This window comes from Chelonoidis abingdonii, chromosome 2 (assembly GCF_003597395.2).
Source record: "Chelonoidis abingdonii isolate Lonesome George chromosome 2, CheloAbing_2.0, whole genome shotgun sequence".
Classification (NCBI taxonomy): Eukaryota; Metazoa; Chordata; order Testudines; family Testudinidae; genus Chelonoidis; species Chelonoidis abingdonii.
Genome location: NC_133770.1, coordinates 56,751,766 through 56,766,797, shown reverse-complemented (window position 1 = coordinate 56,766,797; position 15,032 = coordinate 56,751,766). Strand labels below are relative to the sequence as shown.

General features: G+C 43.0%; 1 protein-coding gene across 1 annotated transcript in view; it reads right to left on the bottom strand.

Annotated features, from left to right (window-relative positions):
- Positions 1 to 3,444: 3,444 nt before the first annotated feature.
- The window catches only part of SCIN (scinderin), a 106,925-nt gene continuing 95,337 nt past the window's right edge, over positions 3,445 to 15,032 (bottom strand). Inside the window, exons 11-16 of the mRNA XM_032795683.2 lie at positions 11,354 to 11,524; positions 9,892 to 10,069; positions 9,268 to 9,389; positions 7,110 to 7,187; positions 5,610 to 5,670; positions 3,445 to 4,554 (exon numbers count right to left, since the gene is read on the bottom strand). Coding sequence (XP_032651574.1) covers positions 4,421 to 4,554; positions 5,610 to 5,670; positions 7,110 to 7,187; positions 9,268 to 9,389; positions 9,892 to 10,069; positions 11,354 to 11,524 — 744 coding nt within the window. The 3' untranslated portion in view covers positions 3,445 to 4,420. The remainder of the gene's footprint in view (positions 4,555 to 5,609; positions 5,671 to 7,109; positions 7,188 to 9,267; positions 9,390 to 9,891; positions 10,070 to 11,353; positions 11,525 to 15,032) is intronic.

Genomic DNA, 15,032 nt, shown 5'->3' with positions numbered 1-15,032 from the left:
TTACTAATACCATTTGTAATCGTAAAATGGCCTTTTGGGCCTAATGATTTCAATTGTTATCTTTCAATTTCAATTTAGTATGTGCCGATGAGTTATGATACTATATTTACCAGCAGCAGCACATATGATCACTAGTGATTTAGACTGGTCTTCTAGTACAGGTAACACTACTGCAATAATTTGCTATTATAAATGGACAAAGAGTGCCCTCTCCTGTTTGGTAATAATGCAAAATATGGCTCATCCTTGAGTGCAATTCTGAGTGTTTCTATACCCACATTTTTCCTTTCTAACCTCTGTGCAACAAGACAGATGTGTTTGCCTTAAAACTTGTTACTTAAGCCCTTAAATAAAAGTAGCCTTATTTTCAGAGGTGTTGAGCACTCACAGCTCTCATTGATAATACATATTTTGGTTACAGGATTTGCCACATTAGATCAGACTATTGGTCCATGCTGTCTGGAGACCTGCCTTAATCAGTGTCCAGTATATCTGAAGCTGTAGAGGAAACTGAAAATCCTATATGTACAGCACCTAGCACATTGTGGGCATTGCTAGAGACAAATAGGCCCCAATTTCCAAATCTGGGTGCTTAGAGTTAGGCACCTAAATAGAACTCAGCACAGCTTCACTGACCAATGTAGTCAAAGATGTTTTTCTTTTTTAAGGAATTTATAACAAGATTTTTTTTTTTTAAAGCCCTCACTGGTCAGAGAAATGTTGTGGAGCCTTGCTAACAACTATTGTGCTTAAGCACAATTGATAGAATTGTTTCGGTCATAAGGCCTTAATGCCCATCTACCTAGCAGTAATCACTGTGTCAGAAGGACTATTTGTAACACCATAATGCCCTGCCCAAGTTATAACACATTTTATCTTGCATGTGAACCAAAACTTTGTTTTATCTGTGTTTTGGAATATATTGACAGACCCTTGTAAAGATCAGAGCTGTAAAAGTGTTCTGGAACACAGTTAAAACACAGTTTGACTTTGATCCCAGCTACATAAGTGAGACTAAACTCTGTTCATAATACAATTAAGGCATTATTATATTTTATAACACACTGTTCTGACATGGAAAAGACTGCTAAAATCGTGAGTAGGCAACAGGTTGCTGATTGTCCATAGGCTGTAGAGAACCCCATTAACTAATCAATTGAGGTTGTATGTTCTTTTTAATATTCCTTCTTTTTAGCCTAATTGCAGTCTCTTAGAAAAGTGCAGAGGACATCCTTGTTAAAAAACATGCTGTTTCCTTTTTCATAAAATGATCTTTACACACATTACCCATAGTGTGTCCTGCAAAGAGGGCTGCAAAGAGGAAATTGATAATTGGCTGATTAATTTGATCACAATGTTATTAACTTTCCTTAAAGATGAAATAATATGCTGATAAGTATGCACTTGGCTGCTCATATGTTAGTCAAAGCATGTTTTGTGTAACTTTGTAATGTCGCTGGATGAGCTGATATGATTGGTCAACTCTCTGTGGGTGTAAATTGGCACAAAGGATTAATTACTGGCTAATTAAATTGTCCCCCTAACAAGGAAGTGAGTGTTTGCCATTCTTTTAAATATCAATGGGAACACAAAACAAACAAGAATGTTTCCGGAGAAAAAAAATCAGCTTTCCACAAACAGTTATAATACTGTGTTTTGTAATTTATTTATATGAAATGACACATCCAAATACAGCCAAGTTGCATTAATATAGATTTAAACAAACATGTAAAGCTAACAGATTTTCAGAATTTACCCTCTTCACCCTCCCAACCCTTAAAAAATAGAATTAGATTCTTATATTTTAATATGGTGCAGTATTCCCTGGTTCTTATGCTGTCAGTTATCCAGCTGTGCAACTTTGTTCAATAATATTGACTAATGCAGCTGTGACTGTTTTCACTCCTTTGGCTTTACTGAGCTTCAAATTCATCATTAACCATGTAGAAAAAATATAAAAACCAATTTTAAAATTCTATTTTCAAACTCATTTAAAAGTACAATTAAAAAACACAATCAGATTTCCTTGTTTAAAAATCCACATTGGCACAGAGCCCATATGATTTTCTGTTGTACACATTGGCATTAAAATGAACCCTATGGGATAAATGTTCAAAGCATTGCAAAGGGTTTGAAGCGGAATGGTCCCTGCTAACTTTACGGGGAGTTGTGTGGTTAAACCGCAAACACACACACTGTTTGAAAGTGTTTTTCTAAATTCACAAGAATAAAAATAATCTGCATTCTTTACACCAGAATGGCTATGTGATTCTTTGCAATTTTTGAGAGAGACCCTGGACCAGATTCTACAGTGCTTACTCAGAGCTCCATCTTCCCAGGCAGGGCCAGCTCTAACATTTTTGCCGCTCAAAGCAAAAAAAGAGCGCTGCGCCGCCTCGCCCCCGCAAGCGCCACGCAGCTGACCCCCCACGAACGTCGCGCTGCCCAACCCCCTCGAGTGTCGTGTCGCTGCCCAACCCCCCCGCCCCTCCTGAGCACCGCACCGTGCCGCCCAAGTCCCTGCCCCCCCAAGCACCGTGCCGTCCAAGCCCCCAACCCCCCTAGCACCGCACCACGCCACCCAAGCCCCCCGTCCCCTCTCAGCACCGCCCGGCTGAACCAAAAAAACCAAAAACAAACACCAAACACCGCCCTGTCCCAAGGTGCCGACCCAAGCACATGCTTGGTAAGCTGGTGTCTGGAGCCGGCCCTGTTCCCAGGATGCTCAGTGCTGCTGAAAGAAAAGTGGTTCCCCAAAGCATTGGCACAGCACATTCAAAGTCTGCTCAGCACGTGTGTGAAGAGTTCCAGTCTTCTGTCCATTGAGGAAAAACATGCAACACATTTGGCCATATGAGCAAATCTCTATACTTGCACAGAACTGAGCACTGATGAGTAGGGGGGAAAATGGGACTGGTCCAGCCTGAGGTAACTTGTGGCTGGGATATGCAGTGTGTGCTTGCAGTCTGGTGAATGAAATGATGTGTGCTGATCCATTTTTAAAGGTGTCAGTGACTCCTGCTGCCATTCAGGAGTAATAGCTCACTTAAGTGTGTTTAAGAGCAGCAGTTAGAGCAAAAGTGGGCAAACTACAGCCCATGGCCCCATCTGGTCTGCGGGACCGTGCTGCCCAGCCCTTGAGCTCCCAGCTGGGGAGGCTAGCCCCCAGCCCCTCCCCTGCTGTCCCCCCTCCCCTGCAGCCTCAGCTCGCCATGGCACCAACGTTCTGGTCAGTGGGGCTGTGAGCTCCTGCTGGGCAGTGTGGCTATGAAAGCCACCGGCCTGCCCTGGTGTTGTTCTAGACTGTGCAGCGGTGTGGCTCCAGCGGGGTGGCATGGCTGCCAGTCTTGGTGCTCTGAGCGGCATGGAAAGGGGGTGGGGAGCAGGCGTGTGGATAGGAGTCGGGGCAGTTAGGGAACAGGGGGTGGCTGGATAGGCGTGGGAGTCCTGGGGGGGCAGTTGGGGATGGGGGGGTCCCAGGAGGAGGTAGTCAGGGGACAAGGAGCAGGGGGAGTTGGATGGTCGGAGGTTCTAAGGGGGGCAGTCAGAGGGCAGGGGCCAGGCTGTTTGGGGAAGTACAGCCTTCTCTACCTGGCCCTCCATACAGTTTCTGAACCCCAACGTGGCCCTCAGGCCAAAAAGTTTGCCCACCCCTGAGTCAAGGAATCTGAGAACAGGGATAACACGCAGGCAGTATGCGTCTGAGGGCTCTATAGAAACAGTGTCTGTCACAGCCAACTGTGCCGGGCCTCATGATGATATATGTTCACATCACATTCATTCAAGCCTATAGCATCTCCTCCACTCAGATTATATCCATTTCCTGAACCACACGTAACAAAGTACCATTTTCACATTGGCTCTCTCGGAATCCTGATCCGCACCCTGCAGGACAGAGCTCCCACTCCTGATTCAGACTGCAATGGAAATTTTATACTAGTAAGGATCACAAGATTTTGACACTTTAGGTAAATTAGGGCCCAATCCTGCTGCTAGGATTCTTTCCCCTCAACTTCAATGGATCCTGGGTGGGCCAAATTCTGCTCTCACTTATGCTGGTGTAAAAAGCAGAATTTGACCCACTGATGAATGTTAGCTAGTAAATTGTATATTAATGTGTAACTGATCTACAGTTTTTGTTTAGAAAAAGGCATTTTAGAACCAAACCAATGGTATCACTCCACATAGATACTGTGTAAAAAACCCAACCCGCCACCAAGAAGTTATGTTACTACTTTATCATCTCATTTAACCTTTCCAAAGCTAAGACATGCTAGTTTACTCAGAGGAATATATGAACGCTGCGAAATGGGTGACAACTGCTGCATCAATATGTTTTTACAAGGTAATGCTTAAGAATGCTAGAGAATAGTTGTGCTCTGATTGCATTCTGTTTGTAGCAGAGGCCTTCACCAATAGATCAGTTTTTCCATTTGTTGTAATCCCAGCCCAGGAACCAGCCTGTGAATGTAGGGGGTTCATATCCTTGCTTCACAATAACAAGTGGGGTCCCCTTGTCTCTTCCAGAAGGATCTGTCTCAATATAGCGTTTGGCTTAAGAGATGACAGTAAAACATGGAAAATATTAGTCCATTCACCAGGAGAAAAATAATTAAAATACTCAGGAAAATAAGCTGAATCAGTGTAATAACAGCTTAGTTTAATTACATCAAATGATCAAATAATTATTGCTTTCTCTCAGCTGCCAGTCAAATTTTCAGAATTGTCAGCTCAGATGTCAGTTTAAAAAAACAAACAAACAAGATTTGGGCACAGTGGTCTTTGCCCTGGTCATTTGGTTCCTACCATGTAATAGCTCTTTAGCTCTGGAATGGGTAAAGACCTCAGGTACTGCTGCTGGAATGTAGATGCTTCACGCATGGTTTTTCCAAGGAAGAGCCTTATGGCTGAATCCAATGGTTTGGCTTGGTATCACTAAGTGATGCTAGTACATGTCTGAAAACAAGCTAGGTAACTATGTCTGCAGGGAGGTGAGGGTGTGCCAGCATTTTCAATATAAATCTTAGTATGATAGCTAGGATGGGTTAATTCACATCACTGCTGGCACATGTTTTACAATAGAGGGACATTTAAAAATTGGATTTCAGACTGCTCAAGTAGTTTAGGCACACAACAGATTTGCACCCATGTAAATTCTGGGAGCAGAATTTAGCCCATTATGACAGAATTAGAGAAGGGCAACAATGAGCAGTCTTGGAAGCTTTATTTATTTCTCTGGCTATAAATGGTTTAGCCACTCCACATACAAAACTCCCAGGGCAGATTCTACAGTCACGGGTCCTTTATACTTTTTAACAATAGTTTGCTGCCTATTAACACCATGTTGATGAATTTCATTCTTTAAAGAAAGTTACATTTAAGAAGAATAGAGTTGAGTTTTTGGTGACTGTTGCATGGTTTAAAATGGCACATAAAGAGGGAATAACCTAATCATGGAATCTTCAAAGGTAATTGCTATTGACTAACTCTTTTAAACACCACACTTAGTATAATTAGAGTGTTGACCATTTCACATCTCCTCTTTCATTCATTTCTTTAATCACTACTGAATCTATTTCAAGGAGCATTTTGTCAAACACATTTCTTACCAGATTTCACAGATTCATTTCGCTCAATTTCATTAGCATCTTTACCAATCCAGACAAACACCTGTAAATAGACAATTGAAAAGTTTAGTTGTCATATTGTTATGGGGATTGGCTCAGATTCTGATCTTATTTGCACCATTGAAATCTAGAGTAATTCCACTGACTCCATTAGGAGAAAAAGCAGGCATCAATGCAGTGACTCCAGAGTTACACGAGTGTAAATGAGATCAGAATCTTGCCCATCATATTTAAAGACACAGATTTTCTATAGACACAGTTCTATGCTTGAAAATCCCTCCACATTCTGGACATTTGCAAGTTCAGTGCTAAATCCTATAATTTCAGGGACATTTGTTAGACCCTCTCTCTTCATAGATTTGTCCTAGTGTTTGCAAATTTTTTCAGGTTAAACTAAAAATGTTGGGCCTGATTCTCTTCTGCCTTGCACCTTGTGTAGTCATGCAGAATGGATGAAAAACACAACCAAACAGAATTCTAGGTAGTACTGTACACTTACTTTGCACAGATGGAAGGAATAGGAGAATCAGGCTAATTATTTATAACCCATGCTGAAATCTCCTCCTCCACACAGCTTGTATAGATCACAAACAAGGGCAATGTGTTCTGCATATGCCTGTGTTTCTAGTAATCAGACTTTTTCAGTGTGTGATTAAAAAAATACGAGAAACATCTTTAGTTTTTATGTTTGTTGGGCCAAATCAAGCCCTGGTTCTGCAGCGCAGGTGATTCCTCACTCCCTATATACTGTGAAAAAGTGCTCCATAACAACTCTTTGTATAGCAGTGTGGATGGGGGTGAGGGTGTAGGGGCATGATGGATCTAAAAGCCAACCCCATTTGTTTTGGGTGTGTGCTGCCCTTCGGTGGCAGTAATAGCTGCTGAACAACTGTGCTGGTCTCCCACAAGCTGGTGGAAAGGAGTGAGATTCTGTTTTCTCCAATCCCTGTGAAGTTCCCCTGAAGAAGGCCAGTTTGCAGAGGTCCTCAGCAGGAGCCTACGATTTGGCCCATTCTCTACTCAAATGCTTTTTCTGCCACATACTGCTAGGTTCTTCTGGAGGCTTCTGTAGGTTTGGAAAGGTTTTTGTACAAGAATTTTGAAGACAAACAGAAATCTCCAAAACATTGTTGGGCTGATTTGCATTGCACTGTGGTGCCTTCTAGTTATGCAACTTCCATTAGCATTAATGGGAAATGCAACCATAATCTTGCATGATGGCTTGAAAACATAGTGGATATTCATAGTTGCATGTCAAATAGCTCAAGAGAAAACATAGCTCTGTTTTCTTCCTCGGTTATAATTTCAATAAGCAAAATCCCTTCTAGCTTCAAAACATGGTACTTTTTGTATGTAATTATCATTACTCCTCTGCTTTTATGGTAATTTTCTTACTGTCTTTTCACTGGTTGTCCATCCGTAAATTGTTGTTAGGAGTAAATACTTTTTGTCACCACATAAAACATTAAGTACATAGCTTACCTGCTCCCAAGTATCTAACAACATGACATCATCTTCAGCTAAATCCTCCTGAGTGAATTCTCCTGGGACCTCCTCAATCTAAAATGGATAATAAAATTGGTATTGTAGGCCCATTCAAGATTTTCATGCTTGAGTTTGGACAAAGATGAGACTTTTGAAATGGATGACTCTAAAAACAGTCATGCATTTGCTTCCCCCCCCCCCCCCCCACTCCCTTCTGTAGAAGCAGGTTCAAAACTGATGTTGATCTATGAGTGAAATGCAGTAGACTGGGAGGAGTAAATCAGACATCTGGCCACATCATAAACCCATCTTTCAGTTTGGCATAATTGAGAGTCTGTGCTCAGGAGAGGCACAGATTTCATATGGTAGCAGAAAGTGTGGTAAATCGGGACTGAGATGCACTGGCAGACAGGGGTAGGGAAATCCGCTTAGTGCCTACCTACACTAAATGCCTGGAGAGACCCAAACTTTCAGCTTGTATGTTCATGGGCATTAATATTTACCAGGTACCACAACACCGATTAAGTGAAGGAAGGCAATAGTTTTGATGTGCAGTCCATGGGCTCAGTCCTGAAATGGCAAAACTCCCACTGACTTAAAAAAATGGGACCTTTTGCTTGACTAAGGAATTCAAGATTGGGCCTCAAGAGAATCAGAGGCTAACTTCTTCAGATGTGTTAAAGGCAAGTAGGAAAGCAGTTCCATTTTGGTTTCTATCAAGCAGGAAAGGTAATGGTTCAGCTAGTTGTCAAGCTGCCATTGTTTGATGTGACTGAAAGGCTTGTCTGTGCTTGGCAATGCTGAGGTGAGGAGGGGGCAGAAGGTGCAAAGAACCTTTTCTCCCTCCTCTCTTTTGTGAGCATATGCAGGAGCTGGGAATGATTGGCTCCTTGTGCTGTCCTGAGTGCAAAGACATGGGAAGGTGAGCACTAAAGTGAAGCCAGGTCCTATGGAATTTAATAGAAAGTGATAACTTTGGATATAGGTGGGTTTTTTTTAAACCATCTTGTAGACCTTTATAGAATATTCTATTCCCCTGTAGATTTCCATGGGAGGGTTTGAAAAGGCTGCAAGAAAGACATACCTCTCCATTACATTTTATAAGACCTTAGTACTTTTCTAAGAACTTTATTGGTTTCATCTCTTTTAAATTGGATGGGATCTTTCCACAAGGGACATGACTAGAGAGAAGCTCCACTCCCTCCATGCTAGTCAGCAGTGTTCGCCCAAGAGAGAGTGCCTCCTTACCAAGTGTGGTGCAGTGCCTGTGCTCTCAGAACTCCCTAAGTCAATGTGCCTCAGTCACACAAACCTGCTCTGGAAATGCCTGCTGGGGAAGCGTGCCTCCTCACCTCCCTCAATACTCAGAACCTTAAAGGCACAATTACAGGAAAACTTCCATCTGCCTCCGGCACTATGGGTTAATGAGGGGTCAAGGAACCTTCCCTTTCCCCACCACCACTAGCAACACTTGAAGGACCCAGGCATGATATAGGCCTAGCATTTTCCTGAACAACTGGCTGTGGGCTCAGCTAGCATATATGTCAATTCTCCAGGGCTCCATGAAAACATGGCTAGGAGGGTTTGGTCGGGGCCTTACCTATCAGTGCACCTTCTAGTTGCAGGTAGCAGACACTAGTAGGAGTACAAGCTACTTCCTCCAGAAGCAGGGCTCTCCCCAGAACTTCCTAAGGCATTCATGCCTATGTCTTCAGAGCATCGCTCATCCCCTCTAGCTTTCCACCTGCCACCACTATCACCACCTCTACAGAGAGCAGTAATGTAGGCCATGATTTTAAATTCTTAAATAAACCTACTAATGTGCAAGTCTGGTTTTGACACATTCATCTTTTCCATCAAACTTTTTTTCTCCCAACACATTGATCTGCATATAACAAAATGAGAAGGAAATAGTCTTGAACTTTTATTCCCTCCAGCAGTCACCGGTTTGTATCCCTACAGGACTAGTCCAGACACTCTACACCATTTTTATCTTGTGCTACTTGGTAAGCATTGGGATAGTAGACTAGCAATGCACAAAGGTACCATGCTGTGTCAATGGAGACCTCAGGTGGTGTTTCATTGAGTGTCTATTGCTGCCCAATATGTCAGAGTATAGAATTATCAGAGGGGAAAGTATCCATCATATACTTACAATAAACCTGCCAGTCTTATTGGAACAGCCATAAAGACGAGGCGGGTGGTCTTCAGACTCAGTTAGCAGCTGTGCTGAAGTCTGGTATTTTTTCTTACCTCCAAGGGCTCTCCAGAATTCCTCTGGAATATACATGACACAATCTACTTGGCACTGAGTTTTATGTTTTCTTCTTTAACTTAATGGATACTGTTTCAAAAATCCCCAAACAATATTCCCTTTGACTGGCCCATAATGTGCAAGTTTTTCTTTAAGAGTTCTATTCTTCCCATTGTTTATAAAAGCCAATGCAGATATTCATGTGATTACACGTAATCCCATCTTGCTCTCTCTCTCTCTATTTGTTTTAGTCACTCAGTATGTGGAAAGGGCTAAATTCTGTTGCACCCATTGCAACTTAATTAACTTCTATAGGACAGTACCACTTGTAAATCAGCTCAGATTCTGGAAAAATATCCTTATTGCAAAATACAGCCAGATTTTCAGAAAAAGGGGAGTGTAACTGGTTTGTCCACAAAAGTGTGTATTTGCAAAAAAAACATTTGTATGAACATTTGGGACCCAATCCTGTTTGGTATTGTGCAGCCTCAGTCCCACTGAGCAGCCAGATTGCCCAGTACTAACCTGGTTCCTGGCTTTCCTCAGTCCTAGTGGTCTGACATTTCAGAATGCTGGCTACATATTGAGCTCCTTTTTCCTCTTCTCTACTTGCTCCTTTTCCGACCCAGGTGTAGCCGGACTTCGTTGGCAGTTTCAAAACGAAAACATCATTGGAGTTCAATGAAGTTGCATCAACATCAACCTAGAGCAAGAGTGAGATTGTTTCATTTTTCTGATTTTTAAATAACCCACACATTCACCTTTCTACACACTGAGGCTACGTCTACACTACAGGATAAATTTGAATTAGCTTAAACTGATTTTATAAAACAGATATTATGAAGTCGATTGTGCGCGTCCACCCTAGGCACATTAATTCGGTGGTGTGCGTCCATGGTCCGAGGCTAGTGTCGATTTCTGGAGCGGTGCACTGTGGGTAGCTACTGTAAAATAATGAGGCCAATAACGTCAATTTGCGTCCACACTAACCCTAATCCGATATAGTAATATTGATTTTAGCGTTACTCCTCTCGTTTTGTAGGAGTACAGAAATCGATTTAAAGAGCCCTTTAAATCGATATAAAGAGCAGTGTAGTGTGGACGGGTGCAGCGTTAAATCAATTTAATGCTGTTAAAATCGGTTTAACAGCGTAGTGTAGACCAGGCCTGATGTACACCGGTAATACTGGTCTAAATCCAGAGTAACTGCATTGTCTGCTGGGGTGTTTCTCTACATTTACACTGCACTAGCTTGGAGCACATCTACACTGGAGCCACAGCTGTAACTTCCATCCCAGGCAGACATAAGAACACTACTTTTTATCTAGTGCACTAGAAATAGCATTGTAGCCATGGTGCCAAAGGCTAACCACCCGTGTATGATCCTATCCAAGACCTTAAGTTTGTACATGGGCAGCTAGCCTGACCTGCTGCAGCTACACTGCTATTTTTAGTGCACTAGTCTGATCAAAACTAGCATGCATATGCTACCAAACTGAAAATTACATCTCCAGCTCCAGCATAGACATACCCTTAGTATTTCACTTAAAATTGATAATTGGCCTGAGAGAAGAATTTTAACTAGCTGCCTAGGGTTAGGAAGACAAGGTGGATTTGGTGATATCTTTTATTGGACCAACTTCTGTTGGTGAGAGAGATGAGCTTTCCAGCTTACATAGAGCTCTTCTTCAGGTCAGTGTTCTGGTTAGCAAGAAACTTTCCATACGCTCAACTTATTCTTTAATTATCCACTGTGGGGTTTCTTGCAACTTCTTCTGAAGAATCTAGTACTGGCCACCGTCAGAGATGCCATACTGGACTAGACCTGGAATGGCATCTTATCCAATCCAGAATGCGAGCTACTATGTTCCTACTCGTACTATAACCATCAAAGAGAAGTGATTTTAACTGACACTTGCCACTCTGGTGCTCATTCCAACTGTACTATGTTACATGGGGAATATTTTACTGAACAGGTGATTTTTACCTCCACAATCCTGGTGATGGATGCCAGGTTCCTGCGAATTTGAAAGAGACGTGTGGGGGGAGCAGGTTTCTGAACTCCTTTCTTGGATGTTCCATCCTTGTAGACAATAAGTGGTTTGTCTTTGAACAAACTCAGCAAATGTGCAGGTTCTTTTCCTTGGGAGACCCGGATCTGTACAAATAAAGGAAAAGAAATTAAAGGATTTTGCATTAATTTTGGCATGATGAAGCCCAAGGTGACAATAGCTAACAGGGTAAGTAGGTTAGGAAGAATTACTAATGGCAAGCTGTCTCGGCTAAGCTAACCACCCATAATTTCAGAGGCACTGTAGCTACAGCATTCATAAGCTCTTTTGTCACTCTTACTAACACTCATACACACAGACTAATATTTCTTACAGAATATTGGGATTGGGACTTGTACATTTAGTTTCTAAGGGATTAAAACTCTGATGGTTGCCATTTACTTTAATAAGAAAACTGTTCCTTTTTGAAAAAACATTCCCCCTTTACAGAGGTTTTATGTAGGCATTTAATTCTCCTGGAAGACTCTGGTTCTGAAGTTTAGAGGATATGTATTTAAATGAAGTAGGAAAAACAGGTTTTTCATCATAACCATTATTTCTAGGTCTGTATGTCTGCATGAGGATGAAAAAGGGAGCATAAATCCACCAGGCGATGGATAACTAGGCTGACAATATAAACTTTTAGTGTATATAGGAAGAGATGGCATTTAAAACTGAACTGGCAAATGCCTCTAATTTTCAGGGCATCTTAATATAAAAATAACATATTTATTTATTATTGTACAGCAGAATTCTCTATTTCTTCACTTTGGAGGAAACAAAAAGATGACAACTAAAGGCTACATTCTGTCCAGAGACTTTTTTCTGTTTTCCTTCCCTCTTGCAGTATACAAGAGCAGCACACTTTCAGCATGATCTTAAGTATACCACATATGTATCAAGTGCTGTATGCATCAGAGGAATGCATGATGGAGGATAGATGAGAAGAAAGGAGAAAAGAAAAGGGATGGAACAGGGAATTGGCTAAAATCTTTCTTTAAAAAAAGAGCACTACAGAAGAGAAAAGGGAGATGAGAGGAGAGAAAACAGCAAAGAAGACCACTTGATACAGCTGGCATGGGAAAGAAAACTCATTACTTCAGATGCCAGAAAATCACACTTTTACTTGGAGTCCTGAATGTGCAGAGCAACCAGTTTAGCCAGCAGAGGGAGCTTATATGCCCATGAGCAAGTCTGACACATTCCCTCAGAGACTGAAGCATACATAGAAACAGAGCTCCCTAACCTCTGGTTTTTGACCTGAGACTTCTGCTTTGAGCCCTGGTACATCAGCCTACTAGCTGGGTTCTCTGCCTTTTGGGCCAGTTGCCAGATTCCCTCCCTTCCCCCTGACAATGGCTTCCCCTCAGCCAAGAAAAGGAACAGAGAGTCAGAGAAGGGAGGGTTCAACTGAGAGAGGGAAAGCGCCTCAATACCAGCCCAACACAACCCTGATCACTGCCTCTAGCAGCAGCAAAGAAGCAAACTGCTCAGCACTGCCTGCTGGAAGAAAGGCAGATGAGGAAGAGCTGGCTGCTGCTGAGGAGCCTGGCACTCGGACTCTGGGAGGAGCAGAGCCTGTGAGGTGGTGAGGAGCTTGTGTGAGATGGGTGCATGCTGATGCACTGAGTGGCTGAGAACTGTCTGCTGTATAGAGTGCATGGCTTCAAGCCAGTGCAAAGGAGCAAGGGGATGCCTTATTACCCTGTGTGGGCTACCCACAGCACATGAGCTTGAGCAGGGGAGGAGCAGAGTCACTGTCAGGCTTCTGCTGCTTCTCCTGTGCAGGTGAGTGGGGAGAGAACAGGCAAGGATGGGGAATGGGAAGAGCCGTGGCATATCAGTGAGTGTATCAGAGCAGGTAGAGAGGGGGGAGTAATCTGTGCCAACAGAAGAGCTAGGAGCATGGGGGAAGCAAGAAGCAGATTGTGATGGTATTCCTACCCTCCAACTGGGGCAGTGCACCCTTACTCTGGCTGGATTGTAGGACTGCAGTCCAACCCAAGGTTGCCAGGCCAGGTGTTCAGGTTTCAACTGGAATGCCCAGTCGAAAAGGGACCCTGGCAACTGCGGGTTGGAACTGCCAACTGGGCCGTTAAAAGTCCAGTCGGCAGCGCAGTGGAGGCCCAGGGCTAAGGCAGGCTGCCTGTCTGATCTGGCTCCACGTGGCTCCCGGAAGAGGCCACCAGGTCCTTGTGGTCCCTAGGCACATGAGTGGCCAGGGAGGCTCCGCATGCTGAGTGCCGGCTCCCTAGTCCAACCCAAAACAATCATTTTAACAAACTGGAGAAACATTTTGACACCCCCTCCTCCCCGAGATAAAGGGCTCCTTTTCAGGCCAGCCTCAGCCTGGCCTTCCTTTTGCTCCCACAGTGTTGCAGATGGCAGCAATGGTGGGCATTATCCCATTTCGATGTCTCACTACTGGACAGGCAGATGCAGTCAGAGAGTGAGACGACTGAACTAAATCAACTGAACCTGCCACTTGTGGATTCAAAATCATGGCAATTATCTGCAGGTTCAAAAAGAGAGGCCACACTTTAAAAATCTGCCCCAAAGACTAATATGGCAAAGAGACGTTGTTAGGAAATATGTAGCAGTAACTAAAGTTTACAGTCTCTCTTTAGTGTAATGTGGATTGTAGTGCCATCTAGTGTCTAAAAAGATGGTTACACTGGAAAATGCTACAAATTATGCTAAATATTTTTACATATTAAGCTTTAGCATATATATGTTGAAAGTAATTAGCTTTTAAATATTACAGTCATTGCAATTAGATGGAACTCTTTTAGCTTAATGAAAAAAAGTTACATGTTAAATAATCAATTATTTTATATTTAAGAAGATTTCAACTAAGCAATTACATCAAGAGATTTTAACCCTCACTTAGTAGGATGTCAATAATCAATTTCTATTGATTTAACATTTAAAACTATCCTCTGCAATCTAAATTAACTATAAACTTGAGAAAAAAGATGGATCTTCACACTTATACTTAAGGGATGGTAGTCAAACACTTTCCTGCTCTCATCCCCTGCCTAGTAACCCCCTTCTCTCCCTAGTCCTCCTCCTTCTCCTCCTCTATCCTCTCTTTCAAAGGAAAGCCGTCCCACCTCCTGAGCTGCATGTCACCCCTGAAGGAAGTGAAGGCTTGTCCCAGTGGGCAGCAGGTCTAACACTCCCACTTGCTATGCCTTCCCTGTTAGCCACTTCTTCAGCACAGAACTGTTTCTGGGCTCTGTGGCAGGAAGTCAACCCCCTCCCCAGCTACCTCTGCTGCCTCTGAGGTAGGGAGTGGGACCAGTGGGTGATGAAAGGCAGGACAGAATGAGAGAAGGCCAGTGGAGCAGGAGGTATTTTTAGCAGGAGAACAGTGGGTCACATCAGAATTGGCCTTGCCCCAGCCACACCTCTTAGCAGACTTTGTCCTCTCCTGCATACCACATTCCTTCAGGTAAGGAGTTGTATCTGATATTTCATCCTGCGTTTCTGCAGATGGGAGCACTACCATAGTGCCAGATTGTGACTGGCCTTTATGCAGGTGCACAAGGGACGAAAGGCACAAGTAATCTCCCGTGAAAGTGACAAGAACAAATCGGACCTTGAAGCAGGTGC